The 25,990-nt window shown below is 40.9% G+C and overlaps 1 protein-coding gene across 1 annotated transcript in view; it reads left to right on the top strand.

The window, feature by feature from the left end:
• The window catches only part of LOC137675764 (zinc finger SWIM domain-containing protein 6), a 230,512-nt gene that overhangs the window by 147,468 nt on the left and 57,054 nt on the right, over positions 1–25,990 (top strand). Inside the window, exons 3-4 of the mRNA XM_068421977.1 lie at positions 14,589–14,737; positions 15,266–15,416. Of these exons, the coding sequence (XP_068278078.1) occupies positions 14,589–14,737; positions 15,266–15,416 (300 nt within the window). The remainder of the gene's footprint in view (positions 1–14,588; positions 14,738–15,265; positions 15,417–25,990) is intronic.

The following is a 25,990-nucleotide window of genomic DNA, read 5'->3' as shown; positions in this document are numbered from 1 at the left end:
ATACTGTAATTCTGTTATTTTGATCTTTAATCGAATTCCTTAAATTAGAAATGAAAAAGCTAACCAAAAGAAATCTACCCCTTGTTCTAATAGCATAGGCAGCTGAACATAAGATCAGCATTCACTCTGTCATATTTCCTGTGCTGCAGGTGTTCAGTTTGTAATACAAAACTGTCTTGTAGACCTCTCTTGCTTTGAAAAGTTTAACCTCACTAAACCAATGTTTGAAGAGGAATTATATTGAACACTGCTTGAAGTCTGTGCTGCATAACTATTGGCTTCACATTGGGTTTCAATTTGGGGATGCTGACTCAGAAAGCTGGATGTAGATTGGGATTCTGCTTAGCTGAGGCTTTTCCCCCCCTGTTAACTTTTGTACCATCATAGCGAAGGAAGCTGGCAGGTGTGTAAGGCTAGGAAGAGAACAGTCAGGACAACGGACTATCATCAGCTGTGTTTGTCAGCTTTGGATCTATCTTGTCTTAGATATGAAACTTTCATTTAAATAAATCAGTTGCAACATCAAACTACATTCCTGAGAATTTGAGTGGAAATAGGAAAGTAACTGTAAGACTGGGGGGGAGGTCTGTTTGCATATTAATCTCATATTAGCATTGATTTGTCATTATGCACATATTGAAAAAGAGGTCTGCCTTTTACTGGTATAAGGACAGCCTAGCAAACCAATTTCATTTTTTCCTTTTAAGGTGTACTGTTTCTTTCTTGAGTGTTTAGTGATGCTGTTATTATCTCTCTTTTTAGAAAATCATATGGATGTCTCCACACTTTCTCCCATTCTCTGATTAGAATTTAACAGGGAAGAACTGGGAGAAAAGGGTTTATGTACAATTGTCTTCTCAGAAGCAGAGGTGCCTGGATAGTTGTTTCTCTGTTTTTCCAGAAAAGAAAGTTTCAGAATATCTAGTGCTATTCCTATATTGTAAATTCCAAACAGCAATCCAGAGATGCTGATGAATATGTGTTAATCTGAACCTAGTGTATTTAGCTGAAATGATGGGGTTTTTAGTGGGAAATTGTAGGGTAGGGCTGAACAACAGAATACAATGTATTGCCAATCTACGAGAAAAGGGAACATTTAATGTTAAAGAAAAATTATGTTAAAAAAATGATGGAATCTTTCATATGGCCCTGCTTAAACTAATAAAATTGATTGAGAGACTAGTTGCAAGAGAATAACATAGGAAATGGCAGGTAGGTGACATGCGGAAGACAGACTCCACAACCGGCAGGGTTGTAAAGTAGGTATGTTTATTCAGCGCTGGGCAGCACGGGGGGGGGGGGGTAGTCCCACCAAAGTCGTGCGCCCCTTCGCTGTAATTCAGCTTGTATTTATGTACCAAAGTGTTACATATTCATCATTTCAAGGACGCCTATACATATTCATGACTTTCCCCGAGAAGGCAGTCTTTATTATAAGAAGTTCCAGGAGATCATTTCCATAGTCTCCACCTTTAACTCCTCGTGGTTGCGCACGCGCAGTTCCTCCTGGTGGTAATGGGCCAGGGTCTCGGGGATGAAGGCCGTATGTCTTCCTCTCTGTGCACTTCTCACCTTTTCTTCTTGCGCAGGTGTGGTAACATCTTGGCTCAAACAGCAAGACCAGTTCTCGCTGGGTTTTGTATAACCTTAATGTTCTGCAACTTGTTCTATTGAGATATGCTTAGGCAGTTAATTTACCCATCAGGCTGATAAGATAAAGAATTTAAAGAATTTCTCGACCCCTAGGACAGCTATCAGGCAAAGAATTTCTCAACCCCTACGATAGCTCACACCCAGATAAAATAGCAAGTAAAAAAGAAAAAGGAGTTATGTCCCTTATCAATCCCCCCTTTTCTATAAAGTTAGTAAATTCTTTTACTATATCATTGAGACCTTTTCAAAATACTTATTCGATTCTAATTGCTGTCTCAGCTGCTGTTTTCTCCAGGTTGGTATTGATGCGCTCACAGTGGTGTACCTGTGGGGAGAGAATAAAATCTTTCCTAGAGAGATAACATATTCTTTTAGATATTGTTTCCCATGATCTCAGGATCAACTCCTGTTTCTGTCATTTAATAGGGTTTATCATAAATGATTTTAAAAGGATTAACCTTTTCTTTAGTCCTAGGTTGAATGTGTATTTGTAGCAAAGATAAGGGTAAAGCACCTGGTGTCCTGGTTTGGCCCAAACCAGGCCAATTAGTCTTAGAGAAACCAAGGTCACTGCTAAATTCCTCACTGCTTATGAGTGAAGAGCCGAAGGGGGCTCGCACCTGCAGGGAGGAGCAGACAGGGCAGGTGACCCAAGATTGACCAACAAGGTATTCCATCCCATACATGTCATTCTCACTTTCCTATTTATCACTAACCCACTGCCTCCTGGAGGTGGGGCCCAGGAGGGAGGGGCCCTCCTGTCTCCCACTGATTGGTACCAGCTTTGCCAATTTTCCAGTTAAAAGCCTGCAGGTGTGCTGGGTGGAGCTACTGCCTTTTCCCCTCTGCCTGTGCTGGGGGGAGGTACTGCCTTTTCCCCTCTGCCTGTACTGGGGGGAGCAACTCTGCCTGAGGAGGATTTCCAAGCTCTTGATCTTGGTTTTGTACATATTTGTATATATTTGGTTATTTCTATTATTATTGTTATTATATTCTTTTTCATTATTATAGTTTATTAAAACTGTTTTAACTTTCCAACCCATAAGTCTCTCTCCCTTTTCCCTTTCCCTTAGGTGGGGGGGAGAGGGTTAACAGAGAGCATCTGCCACCTGGTTAATAGCTGGCCCAGCTTTAAACCGTGACACCTGGTTATTTAATCTGATTTTATTCATTTGTCTTTTTAGGTTTTGATTCATTCTTTCTATTTTTCCATTTGATTGAGGTCTCCATGGGGTATGGAGATTCCATTTTATCTCTAATAATTTAGCCAAATTTTGAACAGCTTCCGCTACAAAGTGTGGGTTCCTATTTGAAGATAGTTCCATAGGTACCCCAAACCTCAGTATTATTTTCTTAAGCAATATTTTTGTTACTTCTCTTGTCTTGTTGGTGCGATAGGGGAAAGCTTCTGGCCAGCCTGAAAAAGTATTTATCATTATAAATACTGTGTCTAGCGGAGTCCCTCAAGGGTCGTTACTGGGACCAGTACTATTCAATATATTCATTAATGACTTGGATGAGGGAATAGAGTGCACTGTCAGCAAGTTCGCTGATGACACAAAACTGGGAGGAGTGGCTGACACACCGGAAGGCTGCGCAGCCATTCAGAGAGACCTGGACAGGCTGGAGAGTTGGGCGGGGAGAAATTTAATGAAATATAACAAGGGCAAGTGTAGAGTCCTGCATCTGGGCAAGAACAACCCCATGTACCAGTACAAGTTGGGGGCACACCTGTTGGAGACCAGCGTAGGGGAAAGGGACCTGGGGGTCCTAGTGGACAACAGGATGACCATGAGCCAGCAGTGTGCCCTTGTGGCCAAGAAGGCCAATGGCATCCTGGGGTGTATTAGAAGGGGTGTGGTCAGCAGGTCAAGAGAGGTTCTCCTCCCCCTCTACTCTGCCCTGGTGAGGCCGCATCTGGAATATTGTGTCCAGTTCTGGGCCCCTCAGTTCAAGAAGGACAGGGAACTGCTAGAGAGAGTCCAGCGCAGAGCCACGAAGATGATTAAGGGAGTGGAACATCTCCCTTATGAGGAGAGGCTGAGGGAGCTGGGTCTCTTTAGCTTAGAGAAGAGGAGACGGAGGGGTGACCTCATTAATGTTTATAAATATGTAAAGGGCAAGTGTCATGAGGATGGAGCCAGGCTCTTCTCAGTGACATCCCTTTACAGGACAAGGGGCAATGGGTGCAAGCTGGAACACAGGAGGTTCCACATAAATATGAGGAAAAACTTCTTTACGGTGAGGGTGACCGAACACTGGAACAGGCTGCCCAGAGAGGTTGTGGAGTCTCCTTCTCTGGAGACATTCAAAACCCGCCTGGACGCGTTCCTGTGTAATATGGTCTAGGCAATCCTGCTCCAGCAGGGGGATTGGACTAGATGATCTTTCGAGGTCCCTTCCAATCCCTAACATTCTGTGATTCTGTGATTATTAAAAGATACTGATACCCATTTGCCACGGTTCCAAATGGTTCCATGAGCATGGATTACTCTAAAGGTAAATTTTGAATCCGTCCATATATTAACAGTTTTGTCTTTTGATAATTCTAATGCTCTCAGAAGGGTTATGAGTTCTGCCTTCTGAGCTGATGTGTTAGATGGTAGAGCCTTAGCTTCAATTACTTCCTCAGTGGTTACCACTGCGTATCCTGTTTTCCGTGTTCCATCCCGCATAAAGCTACTACCATCCATAAACAAGTCCCAGTCTGCGTTGTCCATTGGCATGTCTTTCAAGTCAGCTTTGTTGGAGTATGTCTGTTCTACCGTCTGTAAGCAATTATGTGTTAATTCTGTCCTACCAGGATCTGTAGTCAGAAAGGTCGCTGGATTCAGGATGCTGGTTACTTTCAGCTCCACATCATCTTGTTCCAGAAGGACGGTTTGATATTTCAGCATCCGGCTCGGTGACAGCCAGTGTCCTCCTTTTTGTTCTAGGATAGTTGTAACTGCATGGGGTACAAACACAGTTAGCTTTTGCCCGAGCGACAATTTTCGGGCCTCTTGGATCAGCAGTATTGTAGCTGCCACTGCTCGGAGGTATGTTGGCCATCTCTTATTGACATTGTCTAGTTGTTTTAAAAGGTATCCCACAGGTCTTCTCTATGATCCTAGTTTCTGAGTCAACACTCTTAGGGTAATATGCAGTCTTTCATGTACAAATAGTTCAAATGGTTTTTCTAAGTTCGGGAGGTCTAGAGCTGGAGCACTCATTAAAGTCTGTTTTAATTTTGTAAATGCACCTCTGAGTGCAAACAGGGAGGTTTCCTTTCCCTTGTACAGCTTCATATAAGGGTTTGGCAATGAGTCCAGAATTCATTATCCACAGGCAACACCATTCGGCCATCCCGAGAAATGCTCTAAGACTCTTATTTCAATTGCTTTCATCTTACCAGTCCGGCGTCTGGTTTTGACTGGATGGTTACCGGTCCTGCCACTTGGGATCATCCCGGTGTTCCTGAAGCCCATACGAGAGGTGTCACAGCATCTTCTGGTATCTCCTGTAACTCGGCTTCCTTCCGTAATATAAAAACTTGTGTATCCAGAGCTTTATTTTCAGGAATATGGTTTTGGATCTTCTCCTTTTGTAAAAGTAATTTGTGCGTTCAATTTACTTAGCGTATCTCATCCTAACAGCAGCATGGGGCAATCTGGTATGTAGAGAAATTGATGGGTTAACACCCCTTTTCCCAATTCCAAATTTTAAAGGCTGGAAAAATGGTTGAGTTTCTTCCTGCCCTGTGGCACCAACAACTGACGCACTACGATCATTGAAATTACTCCTACATGTATTTAACACTGAATAGGTAGCTCCTGTATTTACTGAAATTTTATTTTCTCATTCCCCAACTTTATTATAATCAGGGCTTCTGTTGAGGAAGGTTTCGAATTTTCCCTAGCTTTATTACCACCTTTTTACAGGTCTTATAACTTAAAAGGATCCACACCGAATGTCATCCACCTTGCCTATTAAGTACCACAGTCCTACACACAAAACAAGGTATTGCCCCTGGGTATCTAGATTCGGGCAGGCGTTCTTGCGGATGTTGTTCCCAGCCCAAAGTTATTAACCATCCTGTGGGAGTTAAATAGGCTCCTTCAAGAGATTAGTCAGAACTCTGATATTAAAGAAATTGACTAAGCACCACAGCAACTTAACTCACATATACAAATTTCTGCAAACATTTCCGGCGCTACGAATCAAGACGCTCAGTTTACAGTGGCGCTGTGTCTCAGAAACACACACATACACAGAGTCAAATACTCCTAACATAAAATAGTACACAGTCAAATACTCCTAACATAAAATACTCTTAGAAACACACACACAGTCAAATACTCTTAACATAAAATACCCGGGCACTTACAAATGAGACATACAATGATCGCTCCAGTTATTATCCCTCCAGCAGCTGCAAATATTCATATCACAATTGTGAGAGGCTCGCTTACCCTTCTGCTTCTTATACAGTCATTAGCAGGTCCGTCCTGGCTCCCGATATTGGGATGCAGCGATAACCTCGGATTCACTCGATCTACTCTCAAGATCGCTAGCGGCCGCTCTATCAGTCAGCGAATCCCCACATCGGGTACCCTCCTCCCGTACAGGAACTACGCTGTACGCCAGACGTCTCTGCGCGTTTTACCAGCAGCCCCGGCCACGCGTGGGCGTCCCCAACGACTTACTGGCTTCCCGACCGGTCCCCTGTTAAACATACCATTTATCCACGGCTTCAGGAGATTCTTGTCTGCTCCTGCTGTGAACGGCTGGAATCGGAGGCCCCTTCCGAGAAAAGGGCTCGGGGCGCGCCTAGGGGCGTCCGCTTCCTCAGTCGCTCCCGCAGCCGAGCGGAGTTCTCCTGCCTGGCTCGCCAAAATGACGTGCGGAAGACAGACTCTACAACCCGCAGGGTTCTAAAGTAGGTATGTTTATTCAGCGCTGGGCAGCACGGGGGGGGTAGTCCCACCAAAGTCGTGCGCCCCTTCGCTGTAATTCAGCTTGTATTTATGTACCAAAGTGTTACATATTCATCATTTCAAGGACGCCTATACATATTCATGACTTTCCCCAAGAAGGCAGTCTTTATTATAAGAAGTTCCAGGAGATCATTTCCATAGTCTCCACCTTTAACTCCTCGTGGTTGCGCACGCGCAGTTCCTCCTGGTGGTCGTGGGCCAGGGTCTCGGGGATGAAGGCCGTATGTCTTCCTCACTGTGCACTTCTCACCTTTTCTTCTTGCGCAGGTGGGGTAACATCTTGGCTCAAACCGCAAGATCAGTTCTCGGTGGGTTTTGTATACCCTTAATGTTCTGCAACTTGTTCTATTGAGATATGCTTAGGCAGTTAATTTACCCATCAGGGTGATAAGATAAAGAATTTAAAGAATTTCTCAACCCCTAGGATAGCTCATGATAAGGGACATAACTCCTTTTCCTTTTTTTACTTGCTATTTGATCTGGGTGTGAGCTGTCCTGGGGGTTGAGAAATTCTTTGCCTGTGAGCTGTCCTAGGGGTTCAGGAATTCTTTAATTCTTTATCTTATCAGCCTGATGCGTAAATTAACTGCCTGTCAGGTTCCGGATTAAGATCTGCCTTAAAAGTAAATCTAGAAATAAAATGCAGTCAGTCCCCGAGAGGGACCCGCCTGATTGGTAAAAAGTAAATCTAGAAAATAAATGCAGTCAGTCCACGTGGGACCCACCTGATTAGTAAAAAGAAGTAAATCTAGAAAATAAATGCAGTGAGTCCACGTGGGACCCGCCTGATTAGTAAAAAGAAGTAAATCTAGAAAATAAATGCAGTCAGTCCCCGAGAGGGACCCGCCTGATTAGTAACTCCAGTGCAGCCAGTCCACGTGGGACGCGCATGGTTCAATGCAGTCAGCCCATGCGGGACCCGCCTGATTAGTAACTCCAGTGCAGCCAGTCCACGTGGGACACGCCTGGTTCAATGCAGTCAGCCCACGCGGGACCCGCCTAATTATAAATCACCCGGTATGCTTAACCTGCCTGCAGGTAAAGCACCCCCAAAATCCTGACCAGAAATAAAGTAGATTCGTGATCCTTGAGTTCGGACAAAGCACAACTGAGGCACGGTATCAATAAACTTAACTCTGACTTTATTAAGTCCAACAATGAGGCAACTTAGTGAGCAAGGAAGGGGGGGGGGTAAAAGAAAGAGAGGAAAAGAGAACAGTTGAGAGGGAAAGGATAGTCACCACCCTGGGATCCAGCGGTGTCCCAGGGGTCCTTTGTTGATTCTCAGCAAATGGTCTCAGCAAGTGGTGGGGGCCCGCGTGGTCGGGCGATCCGGCCTCTTTTATAGAGTTTTTCGGCAGAGTCATGTGACATGGAGCCGCCAGTCAAGAGTTCGCACCAATCACAGGTCCGAGGGCGGGACAGGTCCAGTTCCTGCGCCGTAGGATTGGCCCATTGCCAGGCTGTCGCCAGATGTGTCTCTCCGGAGGGGGGGGTGGAGGGTGCAGGGCAGAGACCTCCCTCAAGTCGGCACCTACCTTCTTGCGTCATAAAATGTCGCCAAGGTCAGGCAGTCCGGTACCCCACAAGATGGCGTCTGAGCACGTGGCATAGTACGGTTTCTGAGACAATGCCGAAAGGAAAAAAAAAAAAAAGGGACAAGGAACCGATCCCCACACTGCCTAAGCATATCTCAATAGAACAAGTTGCAGAACATTAAGGTTGTGCAAAACCCAGCAAGAACTGGTCCTGTGGTTTGACTGAGAGCCAAGATGTTACCACGCCTGTGCAAGAAGGAAAGGTGAGAAGTGCACAGTGAGGAAGACATAGAGCCTTCATCCCCGGCCCATGACCACCAGGAGGAACTGCGTGTGCGCAACCAGGAGGAGTTAAAGGCGGAGAGTATGGAAATGATCTCCTGGAACTTCTTATAATAAAGACTGCCTTCTCGGGGAAAGTCATGAATATGTATAGGCATCCTTGAAATGATGAATATGTAACACTTTGGTACATAAATACAAGCTGAATTACCGCGAAGGTGCGCACAATTTTGGTGGGACTACCCCCCCCGTGCTGCCCAGCACTGAATAAACATACCTACTTTACAACCCTGCGGGTTGTGGAGTCTGTTTTCCGCACGTCACTCACACCCAGATCAAATAGCAAGTAAAAAAGGAAAAGGAGTTATGTCCCTTATCATAGGTTTCCTTTCAAGAAGGATAAAAGTGTTCCATTGCTTAGTAGGAGAGTTTAGTGAACTGAATTTGAGAAGGAAGTAACAACAAGGCTAGTCAAAACTAGAGAAACTTCAGAAACCCAAGTAGAGGTAAATAAGTAGTACAATATGAAATGAAAGATTGATAGCTGCAAAATAATCTGAAAAAATATTTTACAAAATTCAGATTTTTAGGAAAGTTTTTTGCAGATACATTAAACATTAAAATAAAACTTGTTACATAGAAAATAAATAGTGAGATTTTTGGTTTGAGACATGGAATGTAAAAATAAATTAAAATGAAAATACTGCATGCTAGTCTATATTGATAAGAAAGCTCTTTTATTTGCCACACACAAGTAGACTTTGAAGTTTATTGCTATATAATGTTTGTGAGACCTGGATTTTAGTGGGAGAGGTTAGATATTGTCAGTAGATAAGTTTATGCATTTTGCTGTATGTGAAGATAGAAGGGAAAGAATTTTTTGGGAGTTAAAAATTTGTTGGGGGTTTATTAACTTTCCTCAGCAACTTAGCATAGCCTGTCCTGTCTTTACATTTGCTGTTATTAGCACTGGCTGCTTCGCAGCAGTTGCTATTTTTCTTTGATGCTGTGCACTGCTGAACAGGTGTTGTATTTCACTTAAGAGTTCTGAAATTAAATACCAGACGAAGTGACCTATGTCTAAACTTTGAATCATTTGGGGAATTGTCTTCATTTAGCCCACACCCAGGGCTAAATAATAAGCAGTTGTTCTATCACCCAATGTCCCTTCCCCAACTGAGAAAGGGAATTGGGAAAAGGAGAGAGACTCGTGGGTTAAAATTTAAACAGATTTAATATCACAATACAAAACACACAAAATTATACTTAGCCCACAGAGTTGCAGCAAGTTGCTCCAGGAATAGCAAGAAGGGTGAAAGGAGAACAAAAAGAACCCCACCCCTTCCCCGCAGCTTTCCCTTTTATAGTGAACCTGATGTTAATGATATAGAATACACCTGTGGGCCAGCTGCCCTGGATTTAACTGCTAATGGCCTTAATCACCATGGTTGGCCACAAACTGAAACAAAATCTAACAGAAACTGGATTCTATAAAATTTCTCCCCATAAAACCAGGACAGGTTTCAAATGCATAATATTTTTGAATCATTATTTTTATGATCTTTGTTTCTATATAATTACTGTTTAGAATAATTCTGAGCACACTAAGTTTATAAAATTAATTACTATTCTGTTGTGAATCAGTGTACAGCAGTATTGGTTTCTAGCTAGGACCATTCAATCTTTGCATAATACTTGATACAAAAATCGGAGATCTCCAAACCCCCTTGCTTTCTAACTTTCCTCACCGAAGTGGGAAGCTAGGTGCGGCTGGGTAAGGAGTCCGAAAGAAAACTCAATAACACCAGAGTGTGTTATTAAGCAGGCATTCTTTATTGCAGCGCTGGGCAGCACTGGGGATTATCCACCATGAGTGCTCCACCGGTTTGGCAAATTTTCAGAGAATATATACCATAAAGTTATACATAGTCATAGGCTTTCCTAGAACTCATTTACATAACCATGAGATATGCAAATATCCACTCCGCATGCGCAGTCGTTTTCTCTGGTGGTCGTCAGGGGTCTTCAGATGAAGGCTGGTAGTCTTCCTCACTGTGTTCGCTGACTGACCCCTGCTTCTGCACAAACTCAGTCCGGGGATCACGTGCAATTCCCTTATCTCTATCTTCCTGTGCATCCGCCCCTCCCAAGGCCCAGCCATCTGAAGTGAGAACATCCTGGAGCCTCCTTATCTTACAGCCATTACTGCTCTCCAAATTACAAAGGCTTCCCTTTGTTTAGTTGAGCACCCAGGATAGTTGAGTAATTAAGGTATTTACAACATTCTCCTTGCTCTTGGGGCCCCAACCGTTTCATATTCATACTTTTTATTTGTAATCATTTTTCCATATCTTCTTCTCCTTAATGCTGCCATGGGATGACATTTAATAAAAATTAACTGATCTACAGTTCATTTATATACTTAATAAGATTTTTATAAAATGAAGTTCAAAAAATTCAGTATGGCCGAGTGAGTAATTTGGCATGGTTTCATTTGAAGATTAAAACAACTCTTTTGATACTTCAGAAATAAGGACCAGGGAAGCAGTTTACCTTGAAGATGCTACATTCTGTTGTTATTTTAACCAAAATTTACTGTTGATCTGCTCCTGAGTAGTTTACAATATAGGCTATTCTTAGCCTATTTTAGTCAAAGTCCCTTGCTTTGCTTCTGTTTACTTTTTGAGGTTAAGTTGTCCATATATGACACCAGTTCTTGAATGCGGTTGCTCATTTTGAAAGCAGCTGCTCTTAAAATTGATATGTAAATGATCAAAGTGTTTATTTTTTTTAAATGCTGCTGCTTCTTAGAACTTGGGAGTTGATTATATTTAACATGTAACCTGTTATGACCATAAATATAAAAGGCTGTTACCCTGTTTTCAAATTTTGAGTGTTCGGTGTTATAAACAATTGTGCACAGTATTCCTGCTTTGATTGCTAAGATTACAATTTAGTAATTTTAGTAAAAGAGCATGAGTAAGTATGTATGGCTGTATCTATATACTGAGTATAAATACTTTATTTATTGTATTTAACTGTAAGTACATGACATAAAACCTATTTCAAAGACCAGTCATGACAGAAGTTAACAAAGCCAGAGGTTGGAGGGAGGGAGATTAATATGTTAGTGTCTATAAACTGACACAGTTTAATTACAGGTTTTAATATTTAGTATAATTATACAGTGCTTTTCACTTTCATAGTTCAAATGGTAACTAATTTAGCCTCATGACACCCCTCTAAAGCGCATAAGTAATACTTATCCCGTTTACAAGTGGGGAAAGGGATTTGGTCTTGGTACCAAACTGCGTTGCAGAGATTAAATTCAGGGCTGCCCATGTTCATCTCCACAGCCAAACTGTCCATCTGCTGAAGCCTCACGGTGCCTGTTCGGGGCCACGCTGTACCCCAAGTGAAGCCACTGCCTTTGGGTTGACCCTTCAGATCTACCTGGCATTGAGCCTGAGCTGTCTTGCTAGCTATTGCTAGGGCTTCATCTTGAAGGCAGCTCCCTCCTGCAGTCCTGTTGCTTGTTCAGATAGTTTCTTGTCTACTCACCCAGTCCCACATGTTCAGAAGAAAAGTGGCAGTGTAGAAATCCTGTCTGTTGCTCAAGAGTGATGTGTGTGCTAGTGGGAGAGGAAGCAGACTAGGTCAATCAGCATTCACCTGACTGTAAGTGAATGTAGTGATCTTGAAAAATACCTGGTTGAGAGATGTGGAGATGGTTGTGTCTCGACCCCAAAACAAGAGTGATATGGGCAGTAGGAGCTGAGGCTTCCCTGGCAGCACCACCAGGAGGCCCAGCTGCTGCCAGGGCTGTGAAGGGGGGGTTTGGACTTATGCCCAATCGGACACGCCGTCTCCATGCCTTGTTAGTCCATGGCTATTGCTGAAGACTGACAATGGTGTTGAAAGATCAGTGAATTACAACCATAGCTGGTGCCGGTTACATGTATACTGGAATTTCTTTATACATCCTGACTAAAAATTTTGATCATACTGAGTGTAGCCTATATATGATCTTGTAAGAAAAAATTGCTCTGAGTCAGAAGTATCTGTAGTACTCTGCTGAATAGCATCATAGAGCTCAGACCCTTGGCTTGGTGTCTTCAGCTTTTATAGTCTTATAACCCACTGTCATGAAAATAACACTGGTGTAAGTATAGCGATGCTGAGCCCCTGGGGAAGGTATATTTGGGATCGTGCTGGGAGAAGAGGCCTTGGTGGGGGCAGTGCTGCTGGCATGGGGCAGCAGGTGCCCTTGTTCCTGTAAAGGAACCCTGTTTAAAGAATCTGCAGTTGCTGTGTTGAAATTTAACCTTCTAGCACAAACAGACTGATGAGCTTTTGGTAAAATGTAAACAGTTACAGAAGGAATTTTTTTTTTTCCCTAAATAGGGAAGCTTAGCTGAGGAATCTTAGGCTATTTTTAATACGACTTAAAAGTAGCCATACCAAGATTATTTAAAGATAAACCTCCATTGAAATGAGGGATAAATATGTTTTGTATATTGGTGCTTTTATATAGTTCCTTTTCACAGGCCTTTTCTCTGTGTTTTAGAGCAATGAAATATTTAAACTGTTACAGCTGCACTGCTTGTTCTCGTGTAGCTTGATTTCCCTTTTTATCTTGTTCTTTGCAACTGAAGACTTATCAGCATGTGTTTCATGTAGCTGACTAAATTGAAAGCCCCTTAAAACTAACATAGTAAAGATGGAAGCACTCACAGAAGAGGAAGTTTTTAATTCCTTGGTTTTTGTAATGTCTTGGGCTTGATTCCTGTCTTCTGAGACACTCTTATGGTTCCTGTGGAAGGCAGGAGAGTTCTTTCACATCTTCAAAGACACAATTTCTTATTAATCTAAATATATATATGGACAGCAGTGCAGCATTCACAGCTGTAGGCTTGGAAATTGCTGAGCTGGAAGACTTTTTTGACTCACGGCAACTAGTAGACAAGACACCCCTCTGACCCTTTAAATTTTCCGGTTGTATTTTCATTGAATAAAGATTCTAACGTTTCCTGCAACCACTTAAAAGATTCACCTATATGGCAGAGCTGCAATTGTGAAATAAAGGCTTAAATCAATAGAATCAATGTTTCTATACATCTTTCAATTCCTATACATCTGAAGAGTTGTAGCTATCTTTGCTTTTCAAGTTCTCAGGACTTCTTTGAAAGCAAGTTTTCACAAATCTGACCATGTAATTTTCCTTCCCTGACAGTATCAAAATGTCAAGTTAACTTGAGTCTTGAGCATGCTTAAAATACCTTACATCTGGTATGGTGATGCACTACCTTGAGTTGTTCCCCTGACAGTCTAGATAAGTGCTTTTCAACCTTTTCAGTTTGAATACCTTTTAAAAAATATCCAGTGAAGGTGCAGGCTTCTTCAGAAATATGTAGATTGCTAGATGGTGCAAGAACTTGTTTTAGTTTTCTCAGCCTTTAGAAGAGACCACAAGTGGAAAATCGCTGATCTCAACTGCAAAATTTGAGTTAGAGCAACCTGTGGCCAAAGCACTGCCTGATGTAAATCCAGTCACTTACACAGCTGTAACTCTTATTTATGATGGAAATGCCTTTAGTGCTTAAAGACTTTGGATTTGTTTGGGGATTTTTTTTTTTTTTACTCTTTGTTTAGCTTTGCAGAGCCATCACAGCTCAGAGGCACTGAGATGATGATTTTCTTCATGTTCATCAATAGCAGTGCTCACTAGCAGTCACTTAAACCTGAGCAAGATTGATGAAGGTACAAGAATTACATAGGTGTATTGGGGAGAGTGGTTCTAACATTGCAGTTGTCGAAAAACTATGTAAATTGTAATTTTCTTTGTAAAAGCATTCTAGAATAGCTGCTGAGATAGGAGGAAAAAACTCACCTTGATTTTAATGATTTATTATAAAATATTGTTTATTTAAATACCTTTTCATAGGCTGTCATTTCTAAGTGCTTAAGACTACTAAGGAGAAATTTAGGTCTATTTTAAAGAACCTTTGGATTAAAGCCAAAACATCGAAAACAGGACAATAAACAAATCCAAAAACCTCTGCAGTATTTCTTTCCCCTGGACCCACAAACCTCTCTTCTTTATATAGAACATAATGATTTCTTTTCTTGCTATTTGCAGGTGCTCCTGACCCAACAGCAGGTGCTAGCATAGACGATGAAAACTGCTGGCATTTGGATGAGGAACAGGTCCAAGAACAGGTTAAACTCTTCCTCTCCCAGGGTGGATACCATGGATCAGGGAAGCAGCTCAATTTGCTTTTTGCAAAGGTATGTTGAATACTCTAAACCTTCCCTCTTTTCTCTCCCCCCATTCCCCCAGCCAGTCTGTACTTGTTCACATCTTACTCAAAGTCCCGTTGTTCTAAAACAAGAAAAGGCTTGAGAACACGATGGCAAGTTAATAATGCAATGGAACACAATCTGGTGTGTCTTGATATCAGTTTAAGGATATGAAGTAACATTTCAACTGTTTGCAGCTTTGCTGTTCTCTTCCTTCCTACCTCCAGAATGTTGGAGAAACCTGTAGACATTATGGTCTTGCAGCAGCTTGCATAATACACCTGTGGATTACTTGTGGAAGAAGTGTGTTTGCAGAATTGCAATAGGATACTGAAACTAAAAATTGTTGTTAAAATTGGGAAGGCAGACTTTTTTTCTACTTAAAAATTTCACATCAGATATATAAATTATATTTCTTATTTAACAAAGATGGAATGTTTAACACTGCAGCATATTGTCTGTACTGTGGTTTGGTTTGTTTTTTTTCAAGTTTGTATTAAAAGACTCATTTCCTAGGTGCGAGAGATGCTAAAGATGAGAGATTCAAATGGAGCTCGCATGTTGATGTTGATAACAGAACAGTTCATGGCTGACCCTCGTCTGTCACTTTGGAGACAACAAGGAACTGCAATGACTGACAAGTATAGGCAGCTCTGGGATGAACTGGGTAAATGCACAGACTTAAAAATCATTTAGGTGTTCATGTGTATAATGAAGAAACAATTACATATTTTGGATGGAGATAAACTTTATTGTGGTACTAGGTAAAGCAGATTAGAGTTTTCTGCAAGTTTGCTTGTTCAGTTAAGGTTGGGTGAAATTGAATTTTTGATCTACTGCATGAGACAATTACAGTTGAAGGAGAGGAAGCATGGTATGAAACAAGTATGATTGCAACAGGTTGTAAGTACCTTAGGATCTAAAAAGAATAAAGCAAAAAGTGGAAACATACCTACACAACTGAGGGTAAGTATATAAGGCACTAGTGCTAAACTAGAAAGGTTAAGGAAGAAATCGATTCACAACTAGAGAGAAATAGAAGGCAAAAAGAAGATTCATTGAGAGTGAGAAGATAGCAACAAAGGAAAGCAAAAGTCCATTACTGAGCAGGAAAGGAGATCAAATAACAGAGGGCTATAACAATTAACACTGCTTTACAGGAAAGGTCAGTTGGGACCAGATACATGACTTGTACAACATAGAGAGGAACACATGCTGAAATGGGAAAGGAATATTTAAACTGGTAAAGTCTGAAGACACTTGCTCCAGTGTTCCAGAAATTTGCTGACAGAGTTTTGAACTGCTGCTTCAGAAGTTCTCAAAATCTATAGGAATTTGTGGTAGGGAGGGGAAATTCAAAACAACTTGAAGGTAAATGTCACCATTATTTTAAAGATGGGTAGATGAGTGGAAGGAATAATATTAAGGAACCACCAGCATTGCTTTCCTACATGTAAGGTACTGGAACAAACTACTAACCAGTTGGTATGTAAGCATATAGAAGATAAAAGCAATGATAAAAGACAACCTGAATTATTTAAAATACAGTGCTGAATCTAATTTGGTTCTCTAAAAGATAATTCACTGAGTGTATGAGTGAAGGAATTAATGTATGTATCTTAGCTGTAGTAAGGTTTTGGATGCTGTCTTGGAGGCTTTCTCAAAGTAAGTTGAAGACACACAGCCTAAATAGCATTGCCTTGTGATTCATGGAACTTGGAGTAGTTACCCGTGCTCTCACACAATCTGGAAAGACACTTCAAGTCTAGACTTACAGGAGTCTGTCTTGAGATGTGTTCTGGTCAATATTGCTATTCCTGACTTATGTGGCATGGAATATTAAAATAAATATATATATTTAAAGAAAAAAAACCCACACAAACAAAAAAACTCAACCAAAAACCAACAAAACAACAACCCAAAATTTACTGATGACACCCCTTGGGACAATATGTAAACACTGCGGAGAACAAAGCCAAAAACCGTAATGCTCTTGGTACATTTTAAAGGTCCAAAATCAAGCTAAATGAAATTAAATCCAAGCAAGAATAACATGCTTCATTTAGAAAGGAAAAGTCAAAAGCAAAGCTTAAGTTTTCCACTGTTAAAGGTTAAAGATGACCATGATTGATTGCATGTTGTCTGATGGGGCTAAGACTGGATATAACCTGTTTAGCATAAATTATGTTCATTCTAAATTAAGCATTAGGCTAATAAAGTACTGGCTGTCTATAGTTGATATTATAGACTTCTGTGGTGGAAAGCCTTAATATCAGAGCAGGCAAAGCTCTGTCAGAGAGTGTAGATATAACTTCACCTTCAAGTATACCAACCCTCTTAGTATGTAGTTTTCATGATGCCTTATCTTGCTGGGGAATAATGCTTTTTGCCAAGCTGGACATGTACACAACAAAATTGTATCCCACCATACTGAAAACCGGAGGGTCTCATGCTTCGTTGCTTATGTGGGTTGAGCTGGTAGGTGGTGGGACAGGCAGAAATGTGTTCTCCATCTGTTATCTGTAGCAGTCTTACCACATGCTGCAAATAAACATAAAAAGTTTTGTTAAATTTTCATAGCAGCTCCTCTTCGTTTCATCAGTTCCATATTAACATCATCTTCTTGACAGCACCTATCCGAAGGTGAAATCTCTGCCTGCAGCATCAAATAAGCAATGTTTTAGATTAATCGAATTGATTATTTATCTCTGTTTAATCAGAATTGTAGTTGCCACTCCCAAAAAGCCGCAGTGCAACCTCCAGCCTCACTATTACCTCAGATGCTGTATTTGCAGTCTGAGGCAGACCCTGTTGTTTTCAGTCCTGAACTGCTCTGCCTCCTCTAACAGTATCAAAATACATTGATCGTGTACCACAGTTTCAATTGCAAATATATTTCAATCACTTCAGGTGTGCAGTAGGCTAAGGGTAGAACTTAACTTGGTTATTCCACCTCCAGCTTGTGTTTATGTTGCTAAACTGTCCATTTATTCCCCACACCAGTAGGATTTCTTCCACTGGTGCTTAGCAAGTTCCCTGAAAATTTCTGTTAATTGGATGAATCTCTCCAACTTGACTCCTGCCTTGTGTGAAAATTAGAAGCTGCTGCCATGTTTTTGCTAGGATTTCACCTTGAGTTTCACTCTAGTTAAACACATCCCTTTTTCCAGGTGAAACATGCATGTGAATGTGCAAAAGTTGAAGGAGGTTTTATGGGAGACCTGAGTTATGATAGCAAACTACAGAAGGAAGAGCAGGATGTCCCTGGCAACCCCTGATCTATGCCAGTAGTGGCAGAGAACTCAGACATTGGGTTTAAGGGGGAGATGGTGTCGTTATGTTCTAAAGTAATGTTGGTTTCCTATCTTGTCATCTTCTAGGATGTCAGAGAACTAAAATATCAATAAAGGGAATGGGACAGGCCTTTGCATACCTAACTTTTTGTATTATCTGTTCAGAGTAATCTGGGAGTGGCATATATGTATGTCTTTCTAAAAAAAAAATGCTTTATCTATTATCTCATTTATTTCACAGATAGGTAGCAACATTGTAGTTATAGAGATTTTTAGGACATGTAAAGTATATAAATACAGACTCTGCTTAATAAAGGCTTGCTTGCACTGGTATGCTTTGTCAGTTCCATTTTGGCATAGGTTTTTAAGCATAATTAAATAACTTCAGCTTTGCTCCTTGACTGGATCACTTGAGCCTTTCATTAGAACTTAACTGATGCTTCCTGCCTGGCATTGGCCAAGGATATTGGAAGGACACATTGGGCTCTGATCAGAGTTCCTGCTGAAATTTATGGTAAGTTGTGTTGACTTCAGTAGAAGTCATATGGGGTTTATATGTTTGAAGATGCTGATTTTAAAAAACAAAATTAAATACTTAACATCTAAGTATGAGCCTGGAGATTTTCTAATACAAAGTCCTAATTCTGTAAGCAATTTATGATTCAAAGGCCTCAAGTTAACTAGCTAGTTATGTGTAAGGCTTTTTTTGTTGTGTTTTAAAGCCTCTAGATCAGGAGGAGGAATATAATTATGCTCAGCAGATTCCCCTATTGTACATCAAAAAATAGGTTGAGCTAAATGCTCCAAAGGTATAGTACTGGAAAGATTAAGATTGCAAGTCAAAGCTATAAGACTTGCTCATATACTTCTCATGCTAGAAGAATTTAGATGCAGCTTCAGTGATGCACTGGTGAACACTTCCAACTTGCCACAGTAATACGTGAATGCACTTTTCAGAGTTTAGAGTGAAGTTGGAATTCTTCATTTTGTTGCTGTTTAAATGGTGTCTAGGTAGGTAAATTTCACATGCTGATCTTCATGTTTAACTCTCAGTGACCATGGTTGAAGACTTCAGTATAGCAGAATGATTAACTATCTGAAGCCCATTGTTTTGTCTTTTTAATTAAATTGCATTGGTAAAATGGAGGAATATGGAAATGCACAGTAAATATCTCCCTGTTGAACTGAGATCTCATATTTGAAGAAAAGGTCAGTTAACCTTTGTACTCTAGAGGGGAAAAAATGGTCCATGCAATCTTACTACAGCAGTAATTCATTAATATTCATCCATCAAAAATTAAGTAAAAGTTTCTTGTTCTCTACAAAAGTGAAAAAAAATCCTTAATAAAAGGGGAAAATTTGACTTTGTGATCCATCATCATGATGATCATGATCCAGCCCAGGGATCATGATGGCTGTGAGGCTCTGCTTTGGAATTAAATGTTGAGCACTGCCAGATGCCAGACATAGAGACGAGGCTGAGTTTTGTTGGCAAATGGGATCTGCAAGTTAATCGGTGTTTTCTGCAGGCTTCTGGCTGTGAAATGAAATTGGAAGCCCTTTAGCCACATGGATAATACAGGACCTGAATACAAATGTCACATGTCACCATCAAGGCCTACTGTGAAACAATAGTGTTCCCACTCAAACACTGTGCCATTAGAGATCATTTAAATATGGTGCTTACATTTAAACTAAAAGACCCATTTGCCTTTTACTGCAATTTAAATGTCCTCTTAGCAAAAGCTAAGTAACAAATTAAATAAGTGCCCACATTTTTAAAGCTGTAATGGAAAACAACCTTTTATTGCCTCTCATGTGCCATGAATGAATCATTATACTTGTCAACCCTAAACCAAGCCATAATTGGAGCAGCTACTGTTATCAAAGCAGGGCTGCTCTTGTGACAGCTTAATAAAGCTGAAACTGTTAAACTAAATCCCAGATGCTTAACCTGATGAAAGCAGTCAAGTAGAAGAATCTAAGACAAGTATCTACTACTTGGTGGAGTGAGGGAGCCCAACAGCTTGTCAACACATAGATTACAGAATCAGATATTTTTTGTGAACTACCATTTTCAATATCTTTATATCTTCTTGCTTGCCTTCATGGTGAAGAAATTTCACATAATTTGCACGTCTCAAACATTTTAAATATAAAAATGGAGGAAATATACTCAAGAACAGTTTAAGGGGGAAAAGAGCTGTTTTGTGAGTCAAGGATTGGTTTCTTATGGAACAAAAATAAGACGGCTGTGTCATGGTATGGTGGGTTGACCTTGGCTGGACACCAGGTGCCCACCAAACCACTCTATCATTCCCCTCCTTAGCAGGATGGGAGGGGAGAAAATAAGATGGAAAAAACCTCATGGGTCAAGATAAAGATAGTTTAATAAAGCAAAAGCAAAGGCTGCATGTGGAAGCAAAGGAAAAAACAAAAGATTTATTCTCTACCTCGCATCAGCAGGCAGTGTCCATCCACTTCCTGGGAAGTAGGGGTTCAGTACACACAGCAGTTGCTCTGAAAGACAGACATCATAATAACAAATGCCCCCTCTTCCCCCTTTTTCTTAGCTGTTATTGCTTAGCAGATGTCATATGGTATGGAATATCTCTTTGGTCAGTGTCTACATTTAGCCCACGCCCAGGGCTAAACAATAAGCAGTTGTTTTCTCACCCAGTGTCCCTTCCCCAACCAAGGAAGGGACTTGGAAAAAGGAGGGAGTCTCATGGGTTAAAGTTAAACAGATTTAATAAAATAAAGAAACCAATATCAATGATAATACAAAACACACAAAATTATACTGAGCTACAAAGCACTGGCAAGTTGCTCCAAACTTGTGAATGGAGGAGGGGGGGGGGGGGGGGGGGGGGGAGGGGGAGAGGGAGAGAGAGAGGGGGGGGGGGAGGGTCAGCTGCCCTGGATTTAACTGCTAATGGCCTTGATCACCATGGCTGGCCACAAACTGAAACCAAATGTAACAGAAACTTGATTCTATAAATTTTATCCCCAGTAAAACAGGACAGTCAGTTTGGGTCAGCTGTCCTGGCTATGTTCCCTCCCAAGATCTTGCCCACCCCCAGCCTACTGGCCTTTGGGGGTGAGGGGGAATGTTGGAGAGGCAGCCTTGATGCTGTGGGAGCACTGCTCAGCAGTAGCCAAAACACTGGTGTGTTATCAACACCTTTCTAGCTACCAATAGAAAGCACAGCACTAAGAGAGCTGCTATGGGGAAAATTGCCCCCACCTCAGCCAGACCCAATACACATGGTAAGAGAGTATATCCAGAGAGCTCTTGCAAGACAGGGCAGTGGATAAAATTGGCAAACTTGTTCTGGGTTTTCCTCATGCTGATCCTGATCTCTGTTGGTTCTCATATTTCATGAAGTTGAGGAGAACTTAAAAGATATTCTGTACTTCCAGTTGGGTACTCTCCACATTTTAATGCATAAGCTTCTCCTGTTTATCTCAATCACTTGTTGGTATCTAAAGTTTTTAAGTGTAGGAACCTCTCACGATATTGCAATGAGCCTCATTTGTGGGATAAAGCTTTTCTGGGTGATGTCCTTACAATCCTTTCTGTTATGCATACTAAATGGCTTGTTCTCAAAGGTATTTCCTGAGTGGAATAATGTCTGCCTTTGCAGTTCTAATAGTCTTAGTCTTAGTAATTTTTCACTAGCACTTTGCCCTACTGTGGGCTGCTTTTTAACTGTTGGAACAGCCTGATGATCTACTTTGAGTTCACATTTGCTGATATTTTGGACATTTTCTGGATTAGTGATATATTTTTGTGTTAAAATTTAAAACTAAAATATCATCTTACAAAGTCATGTCATGCAGAGAAATAGTACAATATATTTCCTGAAGGATCATGCCTAAATTTTTATTAATAACACTTTGCTCCTCATCTAAAACTTAATTCTAAATGTTGAGTTTAGGCAAGGAATCATTATAGATCAATTAAGAGAGATTTAATTACCATTTTGCCATGAGCAAACTAATGATTGAGTGTTAAATAATGCTTTTTTGATTTGGAAACCACTCTGAATTTTTCTGATAAATGTTTATATTAACCTCTAGAAAATACCAAGTTAGATTCTTTTAACCTTAACTAAATGAAGCTATTCTCCATCTATATTTCTATCTCAGGCATTCCTTCCCTTTGCAATTGGAGAGACAAACTTGTATGAATGGGACACGCCAGCTGTTCTAAACAGATTATCTCTGCTTAGTAATTAAGGGAGGGGAAAAAAGGACAAAAGCAGCTAGGGTTGTTGCCAGTATGCCCCTTGGAGAAATTCCTTCCTGATGCCAGATTTGGTGACTACTTCAGGGCTGCCATGAAAAAGAATCTTTCGAGTTAAGCATTCATTACAGTTTTTGTGTTCTAATACCATTTTTCTGGAGCTGCATACTTCATGCAATCCCTTTTTAGGATCCACTATGCAGTAGAAACTATGCAGTAGAAACAGTTACTTTTCCCCATATTTTATGATATTTCAAAAATGGTACTGCGAGGCTCTAATTTTGAAATTTGAGTGCCACGCTTGTATCTGTATTTACATGATTTCTTTGGGTATCTGAAGTTCTAACTGAATCATGTTCTGCCTTAAAGCTAAGGAGAGTACAAATGCCCTGTAGGAATGCCCATGTTTCAAAGGAGGTGGTGTTACCGGAAAATAGTAACCAAGAAAACTCTCTAAATGAAATGATAGTTTAGAAAGCCGACATTGGTTTATTGCAGCGCTGGGTGCATGGGGGATCTCTCCTCCTAGCATGCACACCTAGGAAAAAAAGCTTGCTCCTTATATACATAATTCCAAGAAAAAGCCCACGCATTTTAAAAAAAAACCTTATACATAACACGTTATATAATGCATTACATAATGTCTTTACGCATGCGTACTAAATTGGGGAAGGGGTCTTGGGTGGTCTCTGGGGGTCGCTGGTGGTCCCAATCCCCCTTTAATCGTGCTTCTGCGCAAGCGTGGTCGAGGCCTTCTTGTTTACAAGTACATGTGTTCCCAAGAAGAAGATATCGTTTTGAACTTATCTCTCCTCTGACACAAGAGTTTATGAATCAAGTTAATTTAGACATCACAAAGTTGTTCTCTACAATTTTGTTTTGTCTTTTGGCCTTATATAATTAGCAGAGACCTTTCTTTTTCTAAGACTAAGTGTAAACAGCATGAATCATTGTTTACTAGAACCTTGTTATCAATCCCATAAACAAACTTTATCTACAAAACATGTAGTTTGCTTCAGAACCTATTGTTATTCTCTATTATTCTAGCTAAAAGGAAAATTATTGACAGGAAAGTTTGTTCTGTGCAAAGGTAACACAGAGCAGTCCTTTAGAGCCTACTCTGAGGCCTACTCTTGCTAAACCGTTGCTAAACTGAACCGTCTGGTATCAATTCCCCCCTTTGGAAGTAGTTAGATTTATTATCTCACTACTTCCATATACTTTTCTCAATGATTCTCTTAACACAACCCACGCAGATCCCTATGATAACTATAATCACAACTACATAAACTATTCCCTCTAATAATGTGGCTAACCATCCTTTTAGAGACAATCCACCTAATTCTTGCAGGATTTTGTTGAGCCAACTATTTTCTGCTGCATCTCTGATTGCCCTGCTGTCTTCTGCTACTTTCTTCATTTTATCCAATTGCTCTTGCACGTTATCAGTGATGTTTGGGATGTGGATGCAGCAGTGCTCTTTGTCTAACTTAAGATATCCACACACTCCTTGTTCTTTGACTAATAGCAAGTCTAAGGCCAGTCTATTTTGCAGAGTCATTTTAGTATTGGCTTGGATCTGTTTGTTAACAATTTGGAATCCCTTTTGAGTGGCTCTTGATAAAGATTCTACTTGCCATGTTAGATTTTCTATTAGCATCCGATTTTCTAAAGCCATCAGTCCTGGTAAAAGGAAACTTTGAAATCCCCATTCAAGTTGTGACCCCAGGGGATAGGCTGACTGGCTGAATGAGGAATTGGGATGCATGCTGTTACACTAATAAGATTGCGCATTCTACCAAACCCTTGTATCAGAGTTAGAATTAAGTTCTCATCTATGTCTGTATTGGCCTCTCCATCTGTATCAATTTCTGCATTTCCGAACATCACTGCAAGGGAGAGAACCCAGAACCTTGTGATCCCCGGGTTAATCTTAAATGTAAAGGTCTTTGTTTTACAGTCCATTCTGATTCTGGTGCTGAGGCTGGTTTGATCCTGCTGTGATGTATCCACGGAGTGACTCCTTCGAGCTTGATAGCTGTGTAGGTGGTGAGCAAAATCTGGAAAGGTCCTTTCCACTTCTCTTTTAGCAGTTCATCTGACCATGTCCTCAGGTACACCCAGTCTCCAGGTTGGTATTGATGCACAGGCACGTCCAGGGATAATGGTGCGCTCACAGTGATGTACCTGTGGAGAGAGGACAAAACCTTTCCTAGAGAGATAACATATTCTTTCAGATAATGTTTCCCCATGATCTCAGGATCAACTCCTGTTTCTGTCACCTGATAGGGTTTGCCATAAATGATTTCAAAAGGATTAACCTTTTCTTTAGTTTTAGGATTCGTAGCAAAGCTAAGGGTAAAGCACCCGACCATTTTATCTGAGCTTCTTGGCAAATTTTTACTCATCTGTTTATTTAAGCTTTGATTCATTTTTTTTTTTCTACTTTTACACTTGATTGAGGTCTCCATGGGGTATGGAGGTCCCATTTTACCCCTAACACTTTAGCCAAACTTTGAACAGCTTCCGATACAAAGTGTGTGCCCCTGTCTGAAGATAGTCCCATAGGTACCCCAAATCTCAGTATTATTTCTTTAAGCAATATTTTTGCTACTTCTCTTGCCTTGTTGGTGTGACAGGGGAAAGCTTCTAGCCAGCCTGTTAAAGTATCTATCATTACTAAAAGATACCGATACCCATTTTGCCGCAGTAATTCAGAAAAGTCTATTTGCCAATAGTCTTCTGGATTGTTTCTTCTCTTTGTTGCTCCTGATAAAGGTCTCTGCTGGAGTATGTTTGTTCCATCGCCTGCAAACAGTCATGTGTTATTTTTTCCTACCAGGATCTGTAGTTAGAAAGGTTGCTGGATTCAAGACGCTGGTTGCTTTCAGTTCCACATCATCTTGTTCCAGAAGGATGGCTTGATAGTTCAGCATCCGGCTCGGTGACAGCCAGTGTCATCCTTTTTGTTCTAGAATGGTTGTAACTGCATGGGGCACAAACACAGTTAGCTTTTGCCCGAGTGTCAATTTCCGGGCCTCTTGGATCGGTAGTACTGTAGCTGCCACTGCTCGGAGGCATGCTGGCCATCCCTTACTGACATTGTCTCGTTGTTTTGAAAAGTATCTCACAGGTCTTTTCCATGATTCTAGTTTCTGGGCCAACACTCCCAGAGCAATATGCAGTCTTTTATGTACAAATAGTTCAAATGGTTTTTCTAAGTTCGGGAGGCCCAGAGCTGGAGCACTCATTAAAGTCTGTTTTAGTTTTGCAAATGCACCTCTGAGTGCAAACAAGGAGGTTTCCTTTCCCTTGTACAGCTTCATATAAGGGTTTGGCAATGAGTCCAAAATTCATTATCCACAGGCAACACCATCCGGCCATCCCGAGAAATGCTCTAAGCTCTTGTTTCATTTGCTTTCATCTTACCGGTCCGGCATCTGGTTTTGACTGGATGGTTACCGGTCCTGCCGCTCGGGATCATCCCAGTGTTCCTGAAGCCCATACGGGAGGTGTCACAGCATCTTCTGGTATCTCCTGTAACTCGGCTTCCTTCCGTAATATAAAAACTTGGGCATCCAGAGCTTTATTTTCAGGGATATGGTTTTGGATTTTTCCTTTTGTAAAAGTAATTTGTGCATTCAATTTACTTAGCATATCTCATCCTAATAGCGGCATTGGGCAATCTGGTATGTAGAG

Source organism: Nyctibius grandis, chromosome W, assembly GCF_013368605.1.
Source record: "Nyctibius grandis isolate bNycGra1 chromosome W, bNycGra1.pri, whole genome shotgun sequence".
NCBI classification, from domain to species: Eukaryota; Metazoa; Chordata; class Aves; order Nyctibiiformes; family Nyctibiidae; genus Nyctibius; species Nyctibius grandis.
This window is presented reverse-complemented; position numbering and strand designations above follow the sequence as displayed.